The 26,166-nt window shown below is 35.9% G+C and overlaps 1 protein-coding gene and 1 long non-coding RNA gene across 3 annotated transcripts; both read left to right on the top strand.

Moving 5' to 3' along the window:
* The first annotated feature begins 6,342 nt into the window (after positions 1–6,342).
* Positions 6,343–11,964, top strand: LOC113343627. Of its 2 annotated transcripts, XR_003357331.1 has the most exons (9): positions 6,343–6,415; positions 6,602–7,119; positions 7,275–7,383; positions 7,488–7,553; positions 9,138–9,208; positions 9,524–9,609; positions 10,129–10,218; positions 11,149–11,264; positions 11,681–11,964. It is a non-coding gene; the product is annotated as an uncharacterized LOC113343627 (long non-coding RNA). The 2 variants fall into 2 exon arrangements; XR_003357330.1 differs by having other exon boundaries at positions 6,373–7,119.
* A 2,724-nt stretch (positions 11,965–14,688) lies between these two features.
* LOC113343675 (dnaJ protein homolog) lies at positions 14,689–16,949 on the top strand. The gene is made up of 5 exons (XM_026587803.1): positions 14,689–14,732; positions 15,985–16,063; positions 16,424–16,592; positions 16,692–16,832; positions 16,936–16,949. The coding sequence occupies exons 1-5, from the start codon at positions 14,689–14,691 to the stop codon at positions 16,947–16,949; spliced, it is 447 nt and encodes a 148-aa protein (XP_026443588.1).
* The last annotated feature ends 9,217 nt before the right edge of the window (positions 16,950–26,166 follow it).

Genomic DNA, 26,166 nt, shown 5'->3' with positions numbered 1-26,166 from the left:
GCTTGAGATTGATATCTCCGATAGGAAAGATATAAAGATATCACAAACACTTCATCTCATTGTTTGTGATTCCGCAATATCTTTTTTTGCTGCGTCGATTAAGATTTTTGTGAGGTGATTGATAATACTAGGCTGTTCTTCGGGAATATAAGTCCGGTTTATCAATTGTTTCCTGTTCACCTTGATTTATTAAAAGACGGAACAAAACTCGTAGGTATATTCGCGGGTGACAGATTTATCTATTATTGTAGACTTTTCTATGTGATACATATTTGTTTATTAAAGTCTTCGACTTTGGGACGTAGCAACTCTTAGTTGTGGGTGAGATAAGCTAAGGGAATCAAGTACGTAAAATCCTGCTGGGATCAGAGACATAGGAGCATAACTGTACCTTGGATCAGTGTGAGATTGATTGGGGTTCAACTACAGTCCAGACCGAAGTTAATTTGGAGTAGGCTAGTGTCTGTAGCGGCTTAATACAGTATGTGTTCAATCTGGACTAGGTCCCGGGATTTCTCTGCATTTGCGGTTTCGTCGTTAACAAAATTCTGGTGTCTGTGTTACTTCTTTTCCGCATTATATCTTGTTATATAATTGAAATATCACAGGTTGTGCGTGTTCAATCAATTAGAATATGCGACCTTTTGGTTGTTGATTTAAATTGATTGACACTTAGATATTGGTCTTTGGTACCATCCAAGTTATCTCTCTAGTATTTGATAAAGACTCGCATATTTCTTTTTGCTTGAGTATATATCAAATTGAGAAATAGAGATATAAACTCTTTGATATACTTTTTATTTAGATTGAGTCTCACTGTCTAGTTGATTCTCTAGAAAGTATATTGGAGTTTGTCCATACAGATTTCTAAGCGAAATATTGGGTGTAGTTATTGTACCCCACTTTTTCATTTGGTATCAGAGCAGGCAAACACGTTCAAGACCTTACAAGTCTGTGTTTGTAGCGATCTGACTCTATGGACAAGAGTACTATCTCTGATAAATGCGTCACCAGAAAAAAGAGCTCTGTCCTGTCTAATTCTATTAAAGAGAAAGATTCTTCAATCTCGAATATAGACGAACCTTGTGTTCAAACAAGACAGACAGGCTCCGACATGAGTGTTTGTACCGTGTATTTTATACACGGTGAGCCCGTAAATCAAGCCCGCCTAGCCAGCCCATGACGAAAGATTCTAGAAGTTTCCAGAAGGCTTGTTGCCCAAGTTGCTTGCACATGAAGTTTACATCAAAATTAGGGTTACATAAACTCTATAAATACATGTATCCTAAACCCTAAGAGATATGGAATTTTAGGTTAGCTAACCCGGAGAAAACTCTTGTATCATACAGTCAATAAAATAATTTTCTGTTCCTCCGTGAATGTAGGCAACACTTGCCGATCCACGTTAAATCCGTCTCTTTGTTCATCTTTAATTCGTTTTCTAACCCTAATCGCATCATCAAATCATCGTGTTTTGTGCCTAAAATTATTTTTGGGTACAAACATTGGCGCCGACTAAGGGGATTTCGAGTAAAACGATCGTGTTTTTCCGTTGAGAAAGTTGCGGAAAAACCTTCGAAATTCGTGCACAAAATTCCATGCAAAAATCAGCGAAGAAGATGAAAGCAAAAATAGATTAGGGTTCTCACGGAACTGTTACAAAACTGTTATGGAACCGTTACGAAGAAGAAATGTTATAAAAGGCGTAACAGTCATAACTGTTACAGTAACCGTAACAGCAGCAGCTATCCTGTACACCCACATAGATCCAACCTCCTATACAACTCCAGATCCAGCGAACCAAAATCGTCATATTGAGCAGATACCATCCGTACGATATGTCCAGCCTCGGTCCAGCTTCAGATTCAACGTACCGGATCAACAAATTACATCCAGTCCAGAACTGACACGTGTGCATCGATCCAGCTAGCTTCCACGTCAGCAGAGACGCCCCAGTCAGCTTTGCCACGTCACCAGAAAATGCCACATCAGCTAACACTATCCAATCAAAGGTAGACACATCAACATCCTGTCAGCTGCCACGTCAGCACCTAGTCATCTGCCACGTCAGCAGCAAAGGCAGTATATTTTCGCTCAGTGTTGCCATGTCAGCACCAACCGAGTGCCACGTCATCAACGACATCCCAGTCAGCAGTGCCACATCAGTCTTCGATATAGTCAGCACTGTCACGTATGCAACAACACGCGCGCTTCATTCAAATCTTTTTTCGTCAATAACTTCTTCGTTATAAGTCCGAATTCAGTGATTTTTGGCTCGTTGGAATCGTCTTTCAATCCCGACAATATGGGCGCAAAAATTCCAGTGTTCGAGAAACTTTGATGTGCACTTGGGGCAGCAACATGATCGAGTTCGAGGTTCGTGGATGGCGATATGACCGAGTTCGAGATGAGGATTGCTTAGACCCTTCAATATTTAGCCTTGCATCACTTCGCAAGTACCTAAACCCTCACCTTGCACCTGAGCACATAAGTCTTGCCTTTATTGCAAGCATAAAATCTCGTCTTGCACGCGAGTATCAAAGACTTGCACCATCGCAAGCATAAAATCTCGTCTTGCACGCGAGTATGAAAGACTTGCACCTTGGCAAGCATAAAGTCTCGTCTCAACCACGAGCCCAACGCCCGATGTTGGTCCAAAGACTCGTACTCAACACAAGCAATACAACCAGCCTGCCCGAGCAGCGAGCGCTATAGCCTTGTTACATTGCGAGCAAAAAGCCTTGCCCCAGACGCAAGCACATTACATTTCACTCAAGACTCGACTAGCTCTCGAGCATCACAAGTCCACCACGTGGCAAAAAGTCTGGCCTAGCACGTGAGCAATATTATTATTATTATTTATTTATTTTTAATTTTTATTTTTATTTTTTTGCAGGTAATTACAGTTGGGGGCGTCTTCGAAATATCTCTACTCACGCTTGGGGGCGAGTTTCATCATCAACGTTCGACGCAAAAGAATAAAAAATTTTCTTAACCACCAACAAGTTGGAGGTTAAGAGGGGGCGATGTTTGTACCGTGTATTTTATACACGGTGAGCCCGTAAATCAAGCCCGTCTAGCCAGCCCATGACGAAAGATTCTAGAAGTTTCCAGAAGGCTTGTTGCCCAAGTTGCTTGCACATGAAGTTTACATCAAAATTATGGTTACATAAACTCTATAAATACATGTATCCTAAACCCTAAGAGATATGAAATTTTAGGTTAGATAACCTGGAGAAAACTCTTGTATCATACAATCAACAAAATAATTCTCTGTTCCTACATGGATGTAGGCAACACTTGCCGAACCACGTTAAATCTGTCTCTTTTTTCATCTTTAATTCTTTTTCTAACCCTAATCGCATCATTATATCATCGTGTTTTGTGCCTAAAATTATTTTTGGGTACAAACAATGATTATTTCCGATTACCCTTCAAAAGAGTCTATCTCTCTAAATGAACGGGAAACAGCTGAAGAGAGTGTCTTGATTCTAAATCTTGCTAGAATCCAAGCTGATAGATTTAATCGGTTAAAACACCATGTCGATGTTTTGCTTGGTGTAATAAGGGACTGCAATTTCAAAGAAAATACTGAAGCTCACTCTTCACGTATGGTTCTCGAGGCAAGCCTCAAAAAGAATGCTTTGGAAATAGAACATCGCTTTAGTAAACTCTCTATTCCACTACACCATATCCTGGATTTTCCAACGGTTTACCTTTTGTGTGTGCAACGGATATTAACGTTGCAAACCTTTTTCCGTTGCACATGAAGCAAATACGTTGCACTAAAACTGATATATCGGATAAGAAAAAAGAAAATGGGACGCGCTCGCACTTTATTTAAATGGTTGAGGGCTTTTATGTCTATATCACAATACCTTTTCTTATTATCCTATCTATTTTCTTTTATCTTCTATTTTCTTAAAAGAGTCTCTCTCCAGAAAGATATCTTGTTCTATTCCTTCTCGTTTTCTTATCTTCATTTTGCAAAAACACCGAGATCTCTCGAAATCGAACTGGATCTCTGAAAATCAAAAACCGTCTCTCTGAATCGAACCCAATCTGTGAGATCTCTTAAACTCAATCTGATTTGTGAGATAGGTTTTCGTATGATTGAGTTTAAGCTATTCAATTTTTTATTTTTTTTTCAGATGTGGGTTTTAGGCGAATTTGATTTGTGAGATCTCTTCAACTCATCTCACAAATCAAAACCCATCTTTCTGAAATCAGACTCAAGTAACCCTAGGTATGTCATTTTCTCACTTAGAACATGATATTTGGTAGAATGTCTTCCACAAATTTACCAGTGGAGATAAGGATTTATTTATACTGAAAGATATTCAACAACAGTTACAGATTTGCTTAACAATTTAACAAACCCTAGAAGACTTAACATGCCGTGAAGATTGGCAGTATACTCTAGCTAATAACTCGGTCAGATTGTTGACTCCGTTGAGAGTCCTTAACAATGATAACTGTGGTATCCTTAACATTACCCCTCAAGTTGTACTGGAGTTGGCGAAGGTGCAACTTGCTACGTATAATCTGAAATCTTGTTGCTGGAAGACCCTTAGTAAAGATGTCCTCCAATTGATCACTGGAGTTTATAAATCTGACACGAAGCTGTTTTTTTTTCCAACATGAAACGAACTTGTAACTGCCCCTCAAACTGTTGTACTGGAGCTGGTGGTGAAGATAGCTGGTCTTTTGAACTGTTGTATGAGAAAATTGGTGTTTCTCTTCAAATTCATAGTATGAGATAGTCAAAATACCTCTTCAAATGGTTGTGTGAGATAGTCGAAATACCTCTTCAATTGGTAGTGTTGGTCTGTTTTAGTTAACAGACATAATTGGTATTGATCTGTGATGGTTAACAAACATAATTGGTAATGGTAGTGTTCTGTGTTGATTAACAGATACAAATGGGAATGGTAATGATAAAGTTGTTTAACTGATTTTGAAAAAGGGTTTTTTGGATGCTGATATAAAAGTGGTTGTGATGGTGGTGATTGTTACAGCGGAAAAGCGAGGGGATCGAACCCCTCTGATACCAACTTAGAACATGATATTTAGTAATATTTGGTAGAATATCTTCCAAAGATTTACCAGTGGAGATAAGGATTTATTTATACTGAAAGATATTCAAAAACAGTTACAGATTTGCTTAACAATTTAACAAACCCTAAAAGACTTAACATGCCGTGAAGATTGGCAGTAGACTCTAGCTAATAACTCGGTCAGATTGTTGACTCCGTTGAGAGTCCTTAACAGCGATAACTGTGGTATCCTTAACATTCTCCTTTATAAACCCTAGAAAATCATTCTCTCGATTTCTTAGAATTTGAGTTTTGATTTTGGTTATTCTATGTTGCAAATCTGGTTCTATTGATTGTAAATGTTTTATTGTAGAATTTATAAGTAAGCAGTGGTTTATCTTGGTATTTTGAGAAGGAGAGATTAATCCACATGAATTAATCAGATAAGAAATACTCCCTCCGTTCTTTTTTAATAGGCCAGTTTCTATAAATAAAAGTTTCAAAAAAAATAGGCCAGTTTCCTAATTGGGAAAGTCAAATGTTATTTTAATTTTTTGGGACCACTTTTCTCTTAACTTCTTTTGATGACAAGTGTCATGTGGACCACTTCACTTTACTTGTTTTGCTAACAAGTGTCATGGGGACCATTTCACTTCACTTCTTTTATTGACAAGTGTCATGAGGACCACTTTCAATGATTAGTTTTCTTAATTTCCTTAAATTTCGCTAAAAACAAAACTGGCCTATTAAAAAAGAACGGAGGGAGTAGAATTTAGTAGCTTAGATATGAGATTTGAGGGGTCTATGTTGAGTTAATCTGGTTGTCTTAGTTCTGATCCCTTATTGATTATTTGAAAATCAGGAAATACTGAAAAAAAATTATGTTAATTGTAAAAAAAATTGTTGTTGTACCTTATAGTTTCAAGGTGCATTTACTCGAGTACATCACCTGGAGGTTTGCAGTTTTAGAGTGTTTCATTTTATTTATTTTTCGATTTGCTTCATTGTGAGGTGAAGTATGTGATTTTGTAAGTTTTAAAGTTTATTGAACACGATATAGAAAGGTTTAAATCAGTGGACATTGGTGGAACTATTGGTGTTGGTTTAAATTTTGGTGGTACTAGAGATGGTGGTAATGTTGTTGGTGGTGGTGGTTGGAGACACACTGATTTACATCATCCTCGTGATAATTATTACGCTATTGAAAACAATCATCCCACCAGCAATATCCATAATCCAGGTGATGTAAACTAATTATAAAATAAACCATGTTATTACTATTGTCTGTTTCTTTATAATGTAGGAAGTTTTTTCTTAATAATTGTTGTTAGTCCAATTTGTTACCGGGGACTAATTTTTATGATGAATAGTGCTCTCAGGTAATCCTTCTCCAGCGTCCCCTTCTTTTTCACATAGTGTGCTAACCAGTGTTGGACCAATCAGAAGTAGTACTGCTAGTTATGGATCTGTACTCATAGAAGGGAGATTCAGGGTATGTCTATCTTTACCACTCTTAGAACGTGTAGTCAACTTACAGTACTTGTTTTTGTTGGTGTCATTTACAGGAATGTTCAATTTCAGCTTGTGGAAGCAGTTTTATTGGTAACTCTACCAGTAAATATTTCATTAGTATTGGTAGTGATAGATAGACAGAAAGTGATGGTGGTGTGTGTCAAAAAAAGAAAGTGATGGTGGTGGTGGGTGGCGAGAGGTGGTGGAGACGACCATGTTTAAGTATCATAGATCAAGACATTTTTCTGCTTTTTCAAATTCTTGCTTATGGTCGATTTACATAGGCAACACTCAGAGATATTTCTGCCCTGTATATGACACAAACGGCCCTGTCAACATGATGGGTCTTACGTATTTGCACTAAGAATATGTCTTTCTCTTTATCATGCTTCCTCTGCTAAACAATGTGTCTTTCTCTTAATTAGTATCAACTTGTGCAAATTCCAAGGCTAAATGGTTATGTATGTACAGTTACTTGCGAGGATAATTGGCTAGTTATGTATTCACAGTACTTGGTCAACAGAAAAATGAAGCTTAAATTCTTTAAGTGCAACTAAGGCTTAAAGCTCAGGTCAGTATATTTGATTTTTGTGTCCTATAGAATTATGCATGAAGTATTTATCTTAGAATCATATTATGCTCTCTGCGCGTATAAGAATTAGGATCACATTTTTCATGAACATTTTGCTTTTGCTTTGTGTACTGCCTTACTCTCTTATGTATCAGTTCGATGAGGAAGCACGTTCCCCCTTTGCCAAGAAGTACGGTAACAGTTATTCATCCCGGAGAGGGTTGTGACAGTTCTATCGTTTCTGTGAAAAACTAGTTTTGAAGGGTACATTGACTTCTGTTTTTATGCTCAACGTGGCTGGTATAGAATGGATACCAGACATTCTCAATCTATGTGCTTATCATCTCAAGTGGTGATTCACTTTTCAGGGAAACGGAATCAGGAAGCTGCCACAGAACATGAAGATTGTTGCTACACATACCGATAATCCCGATGTAAGAAACAAAGTATATCTAAGTCAATTTATCCTGTTTCAGTATGCATGTTCTTGTTACCACTAGCATTCATTTGTAGTTTGGGTATATTGGGTTGTTCACTTTCCATTTCATGGAAAAAAGAGAGGATCCAACCCATGTGGAAACAACATAGAAATGAGGTTTATATTAAATTAATTACACGTCCAAACTTCATCTTTTTATGTGTCTGACTAGGTATCATCCCGGTCTACGACCGGGTTCAATCTTTTTCGTTTTCGTTTTGTTGTTTGATCGGCTGGTCCGTATTCTACCAAAATCTTTTTTAGTCATTCGCAAAACTAATTAGATTATAACGGTCAAACATCGAGCTTATAAGTTAGTTCGGACTTGCGTCCCTAGTATTTGTGGTTATGTCAAATTAGTCGGGGCTTACAGCCCCGGCCGTGGTCCCTTTAGGATACCATAGTATTTTGTTGATCGGGTCAAATTAGCCGGGGTCGTGGTCCCTTGAGAATACTATAGTATTTTGTTGGTCAGGTCAAATTAGCCGGGGCTTACAGCCCCGACCGTGGCCCTTAAACATTCCCTAATGTTTTGTTGGTCGGGGTTGTGACACTTAAATCTCGCACATAAATCTTTACCATATTTTTTATTTTATTTGTTTTTTAAAAATAGCTTTTAGATTAGTTGAGGCTAACTTAAATTTTCTTGAGAAAGTTATGGTACAAATCATTATGCTTATTGGATGATTGAACGTTCGATGGACCAGAGTATATCTGGTGTATACGAACAATCTTCATGGAGGGTCATCCACCAAGCATAAGCCAAACAGACCCTTAGACATATGTTTTCCGTGAAGATGTATTAGTAAGGAGATATTTGGTTGCATTAAACATAAAACCTCTTACCCAATTCACTCCTCTTCCTCTATTAGGTTTTATTTCTTCTCCTTTCCTCTTTAGACCAATTTTTTTTTAAATCATCAGCTCTGTTTTCTTTTATTTCACCGTATCCATCCTTTAAATCATCCATAATAATAACTTAGTATTAATAACTCTGTATTATTATGATATAGAGAGACGAAGTTAAGAATTAGAAGTCGTTAATGGAGGGGAAGAACTATAGATAGAAGACCGTATGTTGGTGAAACCGTTAAAGAATGATGCTCTTCTGTTCTATAAATACATCTACTTAGTGTTAGCCTATATTAACGGAAACTTAGTTAAATTAGGAAATCCGACGCTGCAGTCAAATTAAGAAATCCAAAGATCCGACGCCGTTAAATAATCTTTAGAATCATATTTTTATTAGGAAGCCAAGGGATCGGACGGACTCTATATAGGACATATAACCGATCAATCTCCATCGTGGGATGACGAAATCGATAGTCGGATTTATAAGACTACACACCACTTCTTTTTATAATATAGATTACGGAGTGGCAGAGTGCAACTTAATTTTGTAAGGAAAAGGTGATTCCGAATTCTAGTCTCTGTACTTAATTTATTATTTTGGAGTCAGGCATAATGAAACCATGTTCTTCGTATACATAGATGACATATCATCAGTAATTCTGTTAATTTATATAGTTTGTGTTGACAGAATGATGCTGCTTGTTGTCATATAGCAAAGGCTGAAAAAGGAAAGGGCCAGCATCAACAGCTACCACTGGTGTGAGTTTGTTGGTTGTATTAATTTTCTTAACTAGGACTCTCCTTTATTTGTCATATTTTAGCGTAGAAACTACCTGTAGGTGCTAATATAGTGGTATTAGTTAGTGGCAGGTCCATCCACTAAAGCCCAATAATCGGAGGTCCATAATTAAAAGAAAACAAAAAAATGGATCCAATTTTTTAATCCCAGATCTTGTACACGTGCGGAACCAATACGACGTATTTTAAAAATTTCCAAAACACCCTCCAGTATATAAAATCACAGGAACCATATCCCTTTCACTTCTATTCATTATCTCAATTTGTGTTTCACAGAAGAGCTCCGGAGATGATATCTTTTGAGATTCTCGCTCGATTCGTGAATTCAAAATTCGTGAATTCAAACTCATATCTTGTAATTGGTAGGTCGATTTTCTTATTGCTACTTCTCAAGTTAGTCAATTTCATATTTGATTGTTTTTTGTTTTTCATTTTTGAATTTCTTTTAAATCTAAATCATCTTGATCTTTGTGCTACTCATTAATCACTTGAATCATCTTCATCTTCCATAGTTGGTGATCTCCATATGTATGGTCCTTTTCGATGTTTTAAATTTTGGATCTCCATACTTGGTTAGTTCATTTTTTTGAAAATAGTTCATATCTAGATGGATAATCACGTATTTTGTTTATTTCGTTACGAGATTTGACTATACTAGTTTCTTTTTATTAGTTCTAGATTATTTTTTTTCAGTTTGTTATGTAAGAACCATCAGTACGTATATGTTGTACTGAAAAAATACCTAGTTTTTCTTTTCTTAGTATCATGTAAAATTCTTTCGATTCTGTTATATACGTAGATTCATCACTAGGTTTTTGAACTCAAGAGATTGAGATTTAGTTTTTGAGTTTGGTTATTTTATTGTTGATTTGTATTTCAAGAATTAGGTTTCTAATTTAGAAGGAGAGATGGTGGAAAAGGGGAAGAAGAAGAAGAACAAGAGTATAAGAAGAAGATTCAAAGAATTGACGGTTTGTATTTTGTGTTTTTCTTTTATTTATTTATGTTTTTTTTTTATCCACTTCCTTATAAACTCACTCATAGTTAGTTTGTATGTTTTTTTGTTTTTTCAGATTGTTTGATCCGCCAGTACACATATGGTATACTAAAAATAAATGTTTTGATTTTGTTTTATTCATAGATTCATCACTTATTTCTATGATCCAGCAGTACATATATGGCATACTGGAAAAAAAAAGTGTTTTGATTTAGTTATATTTATAGATTCATCATTTATTTTGACATGCAGTTGGATTTTAGGTTGTGAATCAACACTACATATGCGGAGTATCGAAATAACAAGATTTGTTTTTTGTATTTATGATATTTTCATGCTTGATTAGATGCTTTATGTTGAAATTTTTACTAGATCTGATTATTTTAGCTTCATTTGTTGGTTTGTGTTTGTTTTTATTTTACTACACTACATGAGCTATCAGTACGTATATGATGTATTGTTTTTATTAAGGGTAAGTATCTTTAAGATATATTGAGAATATATTTGATGTACTGAGAATATATTGAGTATATATTTGGTATATTCGATCTACTGAGAATATATTGAGTACATATTTGGTATACTGAAAAATCAGATGCTAGTAATCTCCACACTACTACCCAACGCAGTATGTTCGAACCTAGAATAAAACATACAGTACATAGCGACTGTAATGGATTTTTTGAGCAGTGCATAACAACTATATTGGATTTTCTTATTGGAGTAAATTTTTTTTACTGCATACCCTTCTTCACACTACTACCCAACGCATTATGTTTGAGACTAGAATAGAACATACAATACATAGCAGTTGTACTTGATTTTTTGAGTAGTGCATAATAATTATACTGCAGTTTTTGAGGTTGAAGATGTTTCTGATATTGCATTTTTTCTTTCTTTATAGGCATGGAGAGATATTCCTTGTAGTTCCCGCCTAGATGCCGTCTACATGGATCTAAAAGTGCAGCAACAACAGATCGATGTGTACTAAAGTTGTATTCGGCAAGCCTTCATACACAGGTTCGCCTAGAATTACAATATTTTAGAAATTTTATTAGCAAGGGTAGTAATTTTGTGAAAGAGTAATGTTATGGAGTACTAGGTTTAACCTTGTGCACATGTTAATGCCGATATTTTCACAATCCTAAATCTCGTTTAGCTTACATTCGATGGTCACAGTGTATATATATGAGTGAAGCCAATATGTACTGACGATCGTGGAAGGAAGAATAACCATATTAGCATTATGCAAAGGTTTTGGATGGAATTAGGTGTGTTTTTGAATGCAGTATATGTTAGGATGCTTAAAATCCACTGAAAATATGAGTGTAGTCAATCTGTACTGATGACAGTGAAGAATAACCTTCTTAACATTATGGATAGGTTTTGTATTCATTTCTTTCATTAGCTGAAATATTTTGTTTTCTCTTCAATAGTGCTCTGGTATCAGTTGTTGTCCAGGGAACATCACAAACGATGATAAACAAGTTAAGCTGGGGTTTTGGAAGAGCACTGGGTATTACTACAGGTTCACATTGTGAAAATTATGGAGAACGGTCTTAATACGTGGAGTCAAAAGTGAATGAAAGTATTTTCAATCAGTTTTTTTTCTTCGGTGTAGCCATTATGCATAATTTTCTCAGTATATATCATATGTACTCTTCTTTTTTTACTGTGTATTTGAGATTTTTCTTAGTATATATCAGATGTATTCATTTCTTGTATTTGAAGTTTTGCTCATCATATATCAGATGTACCCATTTCTTGAATATCTATTTAATCTGTATTTAGGCAAAAACACTTGATAGCTTTTGATCAATTATATAAATTGTTAGTTGATATCGATCTAGTTTAGTTTTTAGTACAACCAATATATGACATTTCTTAATGTCAAATTTGTATTTTTAAGTACAACATATACGTACTATAGGATTATACTGTAAAAATCGACATAGTTTTTGTTTTTGTAAGCCATAACATAATGGAATCAAAATCTATAGAATCATTGAATAAAAAATAGTATTATTCATTGTATTACTTATGTTCTTCTACACGGTTAAACATAAGAGTATATAAAATTATCTTACCCCAACATTGCAGGTAGATTAGCAACCAAAATTTACATCAAGGGTCCAAGATTATAACAAAAAAGAAGAATAGAAAACAAACAAAGAGGAAAAATAAATAAACATAGAACTAGATCTTCCACTCCAGTGCTACCAATACCAAGACCACCACTGCCAATACTGAACTATGTCTCTCGGCACCACTACCTGCTGGATCATATTGTAAAAGTCGGTTTCCTGTCAAAATGAGTATGTAACGCAGTTGGACAAGATCTAAATAACTTTTTACTGGATTTCATGACAACCTTACATGCAAAATTAACTAGTTTTCTTTCAGTATAACATTTATGTACTGGAAATTCATAATGTCTAAAACACACAAAATCATATATTTAAGCATAAATATAGTTCTTTTTATAAGTATGGATGTTATGTACTGGAAATTTATAGTGCTTCACACACCTACAATTATAAACAAAAGCTTACTGTGATGTTCAAACACTGTTTTTTATTAGTATGAGAGATATGTACTAACTCATACTGTCTAACATGTATATATACAATCAGAAATTAAAGCATAAACAAAGTTGTTTAATGAGTACGAGAATTATGTACTGCAAATTTATAGTGCATGACACACACCTACAATCATATATTAAAGCATAAGAGTTGTTATTTAATTATATGGAAGTTATGTAATTCCAATAAATAGTGTCTAAAACATACACAATCACATATGTAAGCATAAACATAGTTTTTTTTTTATCAGTATGTGAGATATGTACTCAAATCCATAATGTCCAACAAATATACAATCATAAATGGAAATATCATAATTCCTATTTCATCGGTATGGGAGATATATACTGATGGGTCATTGTCTCATAAACCAAACATATCAAGCGTCAATGATTTTTTGCAATATAAATTATTTACACCAGTATAGCATATATGTACTGGTAAATCATGGTCTTTGGAAGCAAAAATAACAAGCTGCATGTTACTTTTTCATGATTGTTTCTAGCATAATTTTTTTTTCATCAGTATAAGAGTTATGTACTGGTGGATCATTGTCTTACAAACCTAAAATAACAAGTTGCATGTAACTTTCACGATTTTCACCAGTATGTGAAATATGTACTGGTGGATCATTGTCTCTTAAACACAAATTACAAAGAAAATTGAAATAGAACACATCTAATACCTTTCTTCTTTGAAGCTCATACTCCTTTGTTGTTGTTTTTTGTTCAAGGATTTGGTTTTTCGTCTTGATGATTCTTCAAAATCACCTTCTTCCGATCTATGAGCAGTAATATCTTCCCCGTATTGTTTCTTGATCTCATTTTCTCTATTTTTTTTGACCTAGATGGAATCTAGGTATTTTTCTGAAACTTTTCTGACCTAGATAAGAAATTAGGTATCATAAATGATATACGAGTGATTACTGATGATTTTTTAGTTGTTTGTTTTCTATGATTCAATTAAAAACACTCAATTGAACGTTTCAATAGATTTCATCAAATGATTTACGGTTTTGATTTACGTTTTATGTTTTTTTCGAAATGGGTTTTGATTTCTGATATTGGTTCTGTGAAGAGGAGAAATAGGATATCGGGAGAAGGCGGATGCTTAACACGTTTAGTTAGAAGGGTAGGGATGTCTTTTTCATGTTTCAAAGTATTTTGGACCTCCTAATAACAATAAAATCCGGTTGGACCCTACTATAAATAACATTATGGGCTTATGACCAAACAAGAAATTTTCCTATTTTAGCCTGTCAAGGGAAGCCCATTTAACTATAAACAACCTAGTTGATAGCCTGTTATTTTATTTTAATTTCTTAACAGAGGAAATTGATCTATACACACTTGTCAGCCTTGTGCACGGATTCAAAACCTCCAAGAAGATTCTCCATTTAGGACATCGATACTATTACTTATTTTGTGTTGATTTTAATTCAACAGTAGAAACTTGATTACTATGTCTTCCGAACTGAAACTAATCACATCCTCTTTTGTCTAATTTCAGCCATTACCTGTTATAAACCCAACTGTTATTAGATGAAAGCTTGGCAGTCCAAGAACTTAGAGGAGAGAAGATGAAACACAACCCAGGAGACAGAAAAAGTGTGGCACCTGCAGCATACATGGACATAATAAGAATACTTGTCAGGGTGGGAAACAACTAATAAAGGAAAGGAGATTTTCAAGTTGCAAGCGCAGTTGGTAGGACTTTTGCATCCACTAGAGTAAGCATTGGAGCACACTCTACAGCAGGAACTAAAGGTGATCTCTGCAGAGGTTCAACTGGATCAGCTGCTACTTCTACAATCACAGCTGTGTCGAGAGGTCGTGGAAAAGCTACACTACATATTAGTAATGGAGTTGGGAGCTACACCACTAGCTAATATTTTTAAAGATGAGTAACAACGGGGTAATTTGTCATGAAGTTGTGTATTGTTGCTTGTTGTTCACTTGCTGATATCTTTTTCCTTCTAGTTAGTTTATCTCATCATAGGCTCACACTTTTAGTAGCTTTATACTCATTTTCTTATGTTCTTGTCTTGGGATGAACATTCAAGTTGTAAGACTGATGTGAGGATCAGTAATTAAGGATTAGTTATTGGGTTGAATGTAGCTGGTGTATGGTTTTGTAATAAAAAATAAATTTAGTAGGAATATATAGATTTTGGAATTCTGTATTTTCTTTTAATTCTTATTATATATTTTAGAAACAAAACTAGTGACAAAACCCCTAGGTGAACAAACTAGTGATAAGAAAAAACCGGTCATATTATTTCTACCAAATAAAAACCGTTTCAAATAAAACTGGGACAAAAACCCCAAACCAAATAATAATGTGTAAATTTAATTTTTGTTACTTTAAAAAAGACAAACATGCCCTTGACCTTTTCTTCTTCTTCTTCTCTGATTTCTTTTTTCTTTTTTCTTCCGTCTCCTTCTCCCACCACCACCGTCTTCTTTCTTACGCCCAGAAAAGACGAACAACGAGCCTGCTGAGGTGTATTGTTTTGTACCCCCACAAATATCTCCAATCGGGTTTCATTTTACTCTTTAGAAATTTTCTCCCAGCTTTTCAAAACCCCATGGAATCCTGCAAAATCATCTCTTCATCTCCAATTCCGAAGCTCCGACTCCCGAAATTTCCAACTACAACTAAACAAAAATCCCTGGTTCGTTAATCCTTCGTCTCTCTTAATCCACTTTCTGGAAAAAAAATTTGTTACTTATTTCAATTTCTTTTTCTTACAGTTCCTCTATTTAAAATTTCTCTATTTTTTATTTACAGAAATTAAACCGGCAAAATTACAACATACGACGTCATCGAATCATCACCAGAGCTTCTTCTTCTTCTGGGTCTGATGAAAAATCTATTTAATAGAATAGATTGAGAGAAACACCCTCCTTCGTGTGAAATTCTAGGGCTTGCTTTCTGAAGAAGAATTAGGGTTTCACCCACAATCATAAAATCGATCGATTATTCTGAACATTCAGCGTGTTTGAAATTCTTGGTATGTTTTTAATTTTCAAGGATCTGTTGATTTTGGGAAAAATTTCAACATCTGTTGAATTCTGTAATTTTTTTAAATTTTTTTTTCATTTTTGTTGATGGGTTCTTCTTTTTGTTGTTGATGCTGATTATTTAGATTAAAGATATTTGGAAGATTTGAAGAAGGCTTACAGAAAGGCTACCATTAAGAATCATCCTGATAAGGGTGGAGATCTAGAAAAGGTATTGTGTTTTTTCTATTAGATTATTCCTGATCTAGTAGGGAATCAGTAACTTTGTTAATTACTGTAGATATAATTAAGAATTTCTCTTGGTTTTCCATTTCGAACGTATAGAGGTTGCAAAGGTCAGACCCTGTGTATGTTTTGTTTACTCGATTTTGTTGGTCGTGTCTATGCCCTTCATTTCAGACTATTATTTGGGCTGGGCAACTGAATTTTGAGATAGCTAGTAGATGCTTGAATGATTTAGGATGTCGGGTTTTTCCTGGTTGGTTTGTTGATTTGTGTATGTTTTAATTTGCTCTCTGGGGCAGTCAAAAAGGGGTGTTTATTGAGCATTGTAATATTTCTCTCAATGCAGTTCAAGGAGTTGGCCCAGGCTTATGAGATTTTGAGTGATCCAGAGAAACGTGAAATTTATGATCAGTATGGTGAGGATGCGCTCAAGGAAGGAATGGGAGGAGGTGGTGGTGGCCACGACCCCTTTGACATCTTATCATCTTTCTTTGGAGGAGGAAGCCCATTTGGAGGTAGGTGGAGATATCATTTTCTAATGGGTTAATGTTTTTACTAAATTTATTTATGAAAGTGAAAGGTATTCATGATGTTTGGAATTTGTTTACCGTTAGGTGGTGGCAGCAGCAGAGGAAGGAGGCAGAGGAGGGGAGAAGATGTTATGCATTCTCTTAAGGTGTCGCTGGAGGATCTTTACAGTGGAACATCAAAGAAATTGTCCCTCTCTCGCAATGCCATCTTCTCAAGTGCACTGGGTAAGTTTTATTAGACTAGTGCTTTCCATTGCTAGTTTAAGGATACTTTGCTTAGTTGGCTTATGTCTGCTGTAATCTTATTCTTTACTCTTTTGTATTCCAGAAAGATGTCACTAAGAATTAAATTGGGGTTGTGGTAAGTTTTATTATGTTAGTTAACACTTATTTTTTAGAGAGATTTGAATTATATAGTAATTTTTATGTTACTGCTCCACCGTAGAACTGGATTCTGGTTTTAAAGTGTTGATTAGGGGATGCTTGTACAACCATTTGTTAAGCTTAAAATATAAAGAAAATATCGTATTCTGTTTTGTACTTATTGGGCACCGATGAGGAATGCTCTATAATTCCTTATTTTTCCTAAATCACTAGTATGATTGTTGGCACAGGACACCAGAAATTGTTAGAGATGCATGCTATCTTTGAACTCTATTAGTTTGTATCTTCAGTAGTTCCCATGTTATCATATTTATATATGGCTCCTGTTGATTTTGTTTGGTGAGGTCCCACTAATTTCATATGTATATGTTTAATCAGTAAAATCACTCCCTATCAAAGAATTTTTCGAACCAATAAACATAGCAGAAATGATGTTTGGCTCAAGTATACTTGCCACTTTATGGGAAGCAAAGCAAGTATTTTGTACCATCTTTCCTTCAGTTGCTTCTACAAAAAAATTTTCTCTTACTTAGTGTGTATCCATGAGAATGCAATAGGTATCATTATCTCAGCGACGACGACTTTGTATTTTCTTATTTGGTTGAGTATTGGTCAATGAAACCAATCTTGTTGGTTATTCTTTGAACACTATAATATTAACTTTGGAGTTATTTATGAGTATTTTTGTTTGCTGTAGGATTTGATCAATGAGGAATTTATCAGTATGTTTGTTTGCTGCAAGATTTGATCAATGAGGAGGACAAATTATTTAAAGGATCTAAGAATGAACAGGGTGAGGAAGTATATATTTCAGTTGTACATTGCTTCTTTTTAATTAGTACTTTTTGTTGTGTTTCTTATAAAAGATATTGACTTGTTAACTTTATGTATTTTTTGTTTATCACCATCATATAGCGGCTGCTAAAGGAAGCAAAATTTGTGTTGTTCTTTTACTAGATTATAGAGCTAATCCAAATAGCAGAGGTACGTGATTGTTAACTTATAAAATTATTTTACTGATTCGAGTTGTTTTAACTTTTATCAGTTTTTGTGAATGTTAATTCCTCCCGTTTGCTTGTTTAATTGCCTCTTGTTTCTCTTAGAGGCATAAAATTTTATTTGTTTGTCAATTCATTTCCTACAAACGAGAAGCCATCCACTGAGTTCATTCAATTAACTTCGGGAACTTGGTATCAAATTCATGTTTCCGCAGCTAAGGTTGGCAACAATGTAGTAGTTCCTTTTAGTAAACTTCAATTGCATCTAATGTTTTTGCCTAACATCAACTCTCATTACCAAAAGCTACCTTTTCACCTTCATAGAAATGATTCAGGTGATGAAATTTCATTTTTTTTCTTTGAATAGGAAGCTATTGATGCCAATGACAAGGTCATTGGCCTTGGAGTAGGGCACTGATTATGATATAAGAGTCAATGGGATTGCACCAGGACCCATTAATGACACTCCTGGATTGATTAAGCTTGATACCCGTGAAATGAAAGCATCCAATCTGGAGCCCCTATGCATCAGTTTATATCAGGAGATAAGTAGGATATTGTTATGGCTTCTCTTTACCTAGCTTCAGATACAGGTAATTTGTAACCTCAATCTTGTTCCTTATAGCTTCTCCACTTCTTCATTTTTTTATTTTCATTCTTGTGCATGTCTTTATCATCTTTGAATATATTTTTTTATCTTACCAAAATTCCGTGAGTTGTATCACAATATTAAACTGAGTTTACTAAACGATGATGCAGTTCTACCGCACTGCAGTTTAACATAAAATGTTGTGATCTTGCATAGACTTTTTAAATTTCCATGTGTTTTGTTGTTCTTCTATTCTAATGTTTCTTGTACTAGCATTTAGCAAAATAGTAGGCAGCATCTATGTTTTTGGCACATCAGAAATGTATAATACTTGTTGTAATTTTCTTGCAGTTGAATAGACATTTGCACGAAACCAATTATGGTTTCATCTATTTTTGGTGAAACCAATTTTGGTTTCATCATTTTTCTGTTTGGTTTCAACTGAAATTCATTTTTTGTGGCGGCGGCTGGTTGGTGGTGTTGCTCGGCGACGATGGTGGTCGTCGGTGGCGGTGGTGGTTAGCATTAACGATGGTAGAGCGGTGGTGGTGGGCGGGCAGTGGCGGTGGGCGGCGGCGGCGGTGGTATTGCTGTTGAAGCGCAGAAACCAATTATGGTTTCATCTTATTTATGATGAAACCAAAATCGGTTTCATCGTATTTCAACAATGTATTTCTATCCATGAAGATGTATAATACTCTTAAAAAATTTCTTGCAGGTGATTTCTCACGAAACAAGATGAAACCAAAATTGGTTTTCATCGTATTTATGATGAAACCAAAATCGGTTTCATCGTATTTATGATGAAACCAAAATCGGTTTCATCGTATTTTTGGGAGGTGGTGGTGGTGGGCGGTCGTGGTGCTGGTTTTGGTCGGCGGTGGTCGACAGTGGTGGTGCTGGATGGTAGGGTGGCTGGTATTGGTGGTGCAATTACGTAGTATCGGTGGTGGTGGTGGTCGGAGGTGGTGGCGGTGGTGGTCGACAATGGTGGTGCTGGATGGTAGGGTGGCTGGCAGTGGTGGTGCAATTGCGCAGTATCGTGGCGCGGCGGGCGGTGCGGCGGCGCGGTGGTGGTCGTGCGGCGGTGGTGGTCGGTGGCGGCGGTGGTGGTCGGTGGCGGCGGTGGGGACGGTGGCGGCGGTGGTCGTGGTGGGGCGGCGGTGGTCAGTGGTGGCGGCGGCGGCGACGGTGGTGGTCGGTGGTGGCGGCGGCGGAGCGGTGGTGGTCGACGCGGCGGTGGTGGTCGGCGACGGCGGTAGTTGTCAGTGGCGGTGGCGGAGGTGGTCATTGGCGGCGGTGGCGGAAGGTGGCGTTGGCGGTGGTCGGAAGTGGTGGCGGTGGCGGTGGCGGTGGTCGGAGGTGGTCGGAAGTGGTGGCGGTGATTATCGGTGGCGGCGGTGCTTATTGGTGGTTGTTTATTTCTTGTTGGGGGTGACAATATAATAAGAATTAAAGTGGGGTTGATTTTTGTTTTTGTTGGGGTGATTTAAACTAGAAGGGTAATATAGACAGTTTATATTAAATGGGTTTTTTGTTAACAATTTGTTTTGTTGGAGTTTTTGTATATGGATAGTGACATCTTTGGAGTTATAACTCGCGGACCGTTTTAGAAAGGATATTAACGTTGCACAAATTAAGTTCTCCGTTGCACAAATTAGGGTATACGTTGCTCTAAATAAAACGTTGCACATCATATTAAGCAACGTTAATAACCGTTATTTCAATTAATTTGTGCAACGGATTTTGGCGTTGCACACAAATTTGCAATGTATATATTCGTCACAGATCGGCTGTTTTGGTGTAGTGTTCAAGGATGCTCTAAGCAGTCTAATATACCAAGTACTTCTGCTACACCTGAAAACGTTCCAGCTCCAGAAGTAAAATCGGAATCCCTTCCTGTAAAAAAGAATGTGTCTGAATTTCCCATTAATCAAGGATGTTCCACATCACATGGAAGGAAGAAATCTTCTAACGAGGTTGTTAAGACTACTTTGTCTAATCACTCTTGTGATCAGAAAGTATGCCTTTTTTGCAATGCAAAAGGATCTGCTAAACAAAAGAGAAACTCTAGGTTGAATAAAACCTCCTTGATTCAAATTCAACACACCTTAGACTTAATTCTCAAAGGTGTAACTGACATTCGTGTGTCTAAACCAGTTGGTTTTCGTACTTACCCTGTGTATGTTACCAGGATGGTCAGTTCAATGAGTTCCTCAAATGTCGTGAAGCAGAATATAAGTCTTAACAAGAATCGCCTAAGAGAAGATCAAGTTAATTCCTCTGGAAACCACATTACCCTTGATGTGAATTAAATCCCAGAAGAAAGAAGAAAAATTGATGATATGGGAAATAACCTGATGGAGATAATTGAAGGATATAAAGAAATTGTCGACAGGTTGTCATCCTCCTCAAGTCAAAATTCTTCTGGTAAGAATTCTAACTATGTCTAGTATTTTGATGACAGTAAGTTTTATGATAATTTCTCATAAAAAGGGATCTCTCTCTCTAGATTCAGAAGGAAAAAGAGACTCGATCATAAACACAGTTCTTTTAATGAGCTCAGAGCTCATACTTGTGCTAATTAATCACAAGGGTTAAGAACTTGCTCATAAAAATCCTGTTGAGCAAGATGTGTAAAAATTAGGTATACTGTGGCATTTTGGTGTTCTGCTTAGTTGAGCTATCCTCTTATCGTTTATAGCTAAACTAGTGTCTGCAGACAGTAATGCCTAAATAGTATTTATGTGTCTAGTATCGTTTCTCTTTTAACTTTGTGGCCTGCTGCTCTTTTGCTCTAAATTACTCCTAGTTGGATAGAATTTACTGAGCCATTTTTAAATTTTCATGTAGCAAAAGTTTTTCTTTTTTTTTCTTTGAGGGCATGTTGTATTCGTATGTGTACACGGTTTACCATCACGAGTCAACAGTTGTGAACCCTAAAAACCTTCTTCCCTAAGAAACCATATAAATACCAAACCCCTTAGTCACGTTTGCGTACTCCAGTTTATTTTTGTTTGTAAAGAATGTCTTCCTCTTCACGAGCTTGTGGTTTTTCTAGAGGCTTTCTTGACAAAGGTATAGGTTTCGAGTCTAAAGGGAGGAAGAAAAGAACCCTAGTAGAAGATGATCATCCTAATGCCTCATGTTACTATGCATATTCTCATGAGGATGTTGAGAAGGAGGATATGATTTCTGCTGAAGTGGTCCATGACTTTCTTAAGTATTTTGAGGAAGCAAAACTGCAGCTTGTTGATACTCTGAAAAGTCTTGATGTGTTGAAAACTGAGTTGAAAAAGGCTTCAACTGACCTTAGTCTCATAAAATCTCACATCAATGATCTTCACAAAGAGAATCTCTTCTCTGAAGATGCAATGGATGCTGATAATCACAAGCTCAAAGATGCCAAGACTCGTGAGGATCCCTAACCGTCTATTTGACCTTAGTTCGTGTTCGACCATGGCACTGGAGTCTGCTTTTGTTCCTTAGCTTGTTGATTTCTTTTATTTGCCTAGTAAATCTTCTTTTTTCTTGTTTTTGTTAGAAGAATAACTATAGTTTGGAATAGCCATTATTGTGATTACACATAGCTATGTCCAACGTTTTCATCTTCATATTTTTAGATTTATTGGTTTAAATTCTAATTTTTTTTGGAAGATGATTTTTGCAGTATTAATCTTTATGGTTTTACATATTGCAATATTGTTATGGGATATGTGTGTTCACGTCCGTGAACTATGATTGTCCCATACCTCGTCAAAAGTAAAGTCTTTCGTATGTCGATATGCATGTATTACTAAAAGAATGAATAGACTTTTGACAAATACAAAAGTTAAGCCTATTGTGTCAATTATTGATGGAAGATAGGTTAAAATATTTTGTTTGCAAGAATTATGTCTATTAAATGTCATTATGTGAATATTGATGGAAAATAGAATGAATCCTTGTGTATTCCGCAGTATTGATCTTCCCTGATCCATATTTTATGTATTACTGTGAGGCTCCGTAAAGCGTCTTATGTTGAGCATTAAATAACCAAGTTAATTATTTTAGTCGTTGTTCCACGAGATACTTTATGTCGAGCATTTTCAACTAAATTAATCATCTTGTTTGGTTATTTAGTTGTCACTCCATAAGTTTTCTTATGATGAGCATGACCAATTAAATTGATTACTTTTGTGATTAGTTTGATTGTGTATTTCAATTAGATTAATTATGGTTTCTCTTGTGATTAATCTAATTGTATATTTTTGAGTCTCCATAAGTTCACTTATGTTGAGCATTTTCGATTGAATTAATCATGAGTTCTCTTGTGGTTAATTTATTTGAGTATTTTGGATTCAAATTCATACTTGTATGTGATTTGTTATGTCCAAAGAAATCCTTCTTTTCTTTCGAAATTAAGGTCGTTCTTGTTGTTCCTTTGGGAATGACATTTTATGGGGGAGAGTTCTTAATTGAACTTGTGCTTAATTGCCAAATCTTTGTGGGGAGTGCGGCTGTGGAATATTATATGGGTTATCTTGTATCTTTATAAACTCCTTGATGAATGCATGTAGCTTCGGCTTTATGATTGCATCTAAATACGATGATATGTGTTTCTTCCTTTTGGTCATGAAATGTCTCTTTAGGAAATTTCATTACGATCCCGTTCTTGTACCTTTGCCAATTTTATTGAAAAAAGGGGGAAAATTAATATGTAGTTCACACTACAAATACATATGGTTTTCGGATCATTATGTAAGGGGGAGTGGTTTCCATGTGAGATGTAGTATTGACTAAGGGGGAGTGATATATATCACCATAGTATTGTTGTTGAAGTTGTGATACAATTGAACTTTGACGCTGTGTGATGATACTATGACACTCTATAACAATGATTGAGAGCTCTTGTTTTCTCGTTGTTATAACTATGGATTTTCAACAATGATGATGCTAAACTTACAACCTTTGGGATCATTGGAGTACTTGGAAGTGACGAAGATTTCGAGTAATGTTGAAGATTAGACATGTGGAATAGGATCTACAAAAGTTAATTTATTTATATTTTGTATTCCATATGTATTGATAGTTTTGTCATTAAAATTGACAAAGGGGGAGATTTTTAGAGCATTGCTCGGTCGAACTCGCATGCGTTGCTATCTCAAGCATGTTTGTCAATGTTGGTGATCAAAACTATAAGTCTTGATTTCTAGTCTACTATAGCTAAGGTCTCAGACTAGGATAGAAAGTGTAGTTGAGCTCAAAAACTCCATGACAATAATCATACAAGACGAAGGACTACTCAAGGAACCGGTGGATCTTCATCGACTAAATGGTATGTGGATACTTGAACTTATTTATAACTCAAAAGTATATTTATCTCTTATCTTGAGACAAAAGTCGTTTTGCTATATAGACTTAGATTATACACATTTGCTATTTCGAGCCGAGCTTATCTCGCCTATCTATTTCTCGAAATATGTGTTGGTAAGCTTTCGCTTTAGCCAAGTTCATCTTTACCTAGTGACGAAAGTCATGACAAGTTTCAATCACTTTGAAAATTGCTTACTTTGACGAAAAATAGTTTGTGAATAACAGCTATAGAATATCAACGTCCTCTAAGAATGTTTCAATGATTGAAATGAGAGTTTAGATTATATAACCATTGGAGGATATAAGCATTGTTGTGGAAACACATATATGTATAAGTCCTTATTCCTTGAACCGAAGTTTGCGAACTTTGTTGATCAAGAGAACCGGAATGGTGGCGTGAGCCAAGTCCGCGAACTCCGTCCACGAACTGGCGGAAGTTCTCGTCCCGAGAAATCCTGCTGGAGTTTGTGAACTCCGTCCGGGAACTTAAGTCCGCGAACCCAGTCCACGAACTTGAGTAGCTTATATCTAAAACCGATGTTTGTGAACTTATTGTTATATAAACTAAGGAATGCAAATGCAAACCGTGGCTATATAGTTCATGAATCGATTCGAGTGAATCAAATCGTTTTTGCTTCAATTGTGTCTTGTGTAGTTACATAAGATTTCCTTGCAATTGAACAACTCTCTAACTATTTCATTTAAGTCACTTGAACTAGTTATGGTGAAGAAGAACATGGTTGATATGAAAGTGATCATATAGCTAACCATTTGGTTGACTATTGTTGAACCAACAAATGTACAAGTTTGGGTATGGTTACATAAGCCTAGAAACGTGCATTTCATTTGTGTGTAACAATCTAGTTTTCCATCTAACGGTTGAAAGATATTAGCTTGAATCTAATCAGGTTTTCATCTAACGGTGAATATTGAATGCTTTGTTACCAAGCTAAAATTGATTGCAAACCCTGATTTGAAAGACTATATAAGGGAGAGTTATAGCAACTGGGAAACTAGTAGTGCTAAGCTAGAGTGGATTCTCCTTTAACCTTTGGTTTCTTCTTCTAAACCAGGTTAACGACTTAAAGACTTCTGTGTGATACTAGTTGTGCTAAGCTAGAGTCGATTCTCCTTTAACCTTTAGTTTCTTCTTCTAAACCAGGTTAACGACTTAAAGACTTCATTGGGATTGCGAAGCCAGACCGATACTAATTTCTTGTAGTTGTGTGATCTTATCTTGCTGTTTCTATCGTACGAGTACAATTGTAATAATTGGATTGAGATTGATATCTCCGATAGGCAAGATATAAAAGAAATCACAAACAGTTCGTCTCATTGTCTGTGATTTCGCAATATCTTTTTTTGCTGCGTCGATTAAGATTATTGTGAGGTGATTGATAATACTAGGCTGTTCTTCGGGAATATAAGTCCGGTTTATCAATTGGTTCCTGTTCACCTTGATTTATCAAAAGACGGAACAAAACTCGTAGGTATATTCGTGGGAGACGGATTTATCTATTACCGTAGAATCTTCTGTGTGATACAAATTTGTTTATTAAAGTCTCCGACTTTGGGTCGTAGCAACTCTTAGTTGTGGGTGAGATCAGCTAAGGGAATCAAGTACGTAGCATCCTGCTGGGATCAGAGACGTAGGAGCATAACTGTACCTTGGATCAGTGTGAGATTGATAGTGGTTCAACTACAGTGCAGACCGAAGTTAATTTGGAGTAGGCTAGTGTCTGTAGCGGCTTAATACAGTGTGTGTTCAATCTGGACTAGGTCCCGGGGTTTTTCTGCATTTGCGGTTTCCTCGTTTACAAAATTCTGGTGTATGTGTTATTTCTGTTCCGCATTATATTTTGTTATGTAACTGAAATATCACAGGTTGTGCGTTGATCAATCAATCAGAATATCCAACCTTTTGGTTGTTGATTTAAATTGATTGATACTTGGATATTGGTCTTTGGTACCATCCAAGTTATCTCTCTAGTATTTGATAAAGACTCGCAGATTCTTTTTTCTTGAGTATATATCAAATCGAGAAATAAATATATAAACTCTTTGATATACTTTTTATCTAGATTGAGTCTGACTGTCTAGTTGGTTCTCTAGAAATTATATTGGAGTTTGTCCATACAGATTGCTAAGCGAAATATTGGGTGTGGTTGTTGTTCCCCCACTTTTTCAGAAATGATCAGACAGACTCATATTTCCCTCTTCTCATTGAAGAAGT

Source organism: Papaver somniferum, unplaced genomic scaffold, assembly GCF_003573695.1.
Source record: "Papaver somniferum cultivar HN1 unplaced genomic scaffold, ASM357369v1 unplaced-scaffold_65, whole genome shotgun sequence".
Lineage (NCBI taxonomy): Eukaryota > Viridiplantae > Streptophyta > Magnoliopsida > Ranunculales > Papaveraceae > Papaver > Papaver somniferum.
The sequence above is the reverse complement of the archived record's forward strand: the minus strand, read 5'-3'. Positions and strand labels throughout refer to the sequence as shown.

What these genes read in the sequence shown, in the direction of transcription:
- LOC113343675 (XM_026587803.1), top strand. Translation starts at nt 14,689, where the DNA reads ATGGAGTTGGGAGCTACACCACTAGCTAATATTTTTAAAGATGA. An exon ending in AGGGTGGAGATCTAGAAAAG is followed by an intron (nt 16,064 to 16,423) that starts GTATTGTGTTTT and finishes CTCTCAATGCAG; the next exon opens with TTCAAGGAGTTGGCCCAGGC. An exon ending in AGGAGGAAGCCCATTTGGAG is followed by an intron (nt 16,593 to 16,691) that starts GTAGGTGGAGAT and finishes GTTTACCGTTAG; the next exon opens with GTGGTGGCAGCAGCAGAGGA.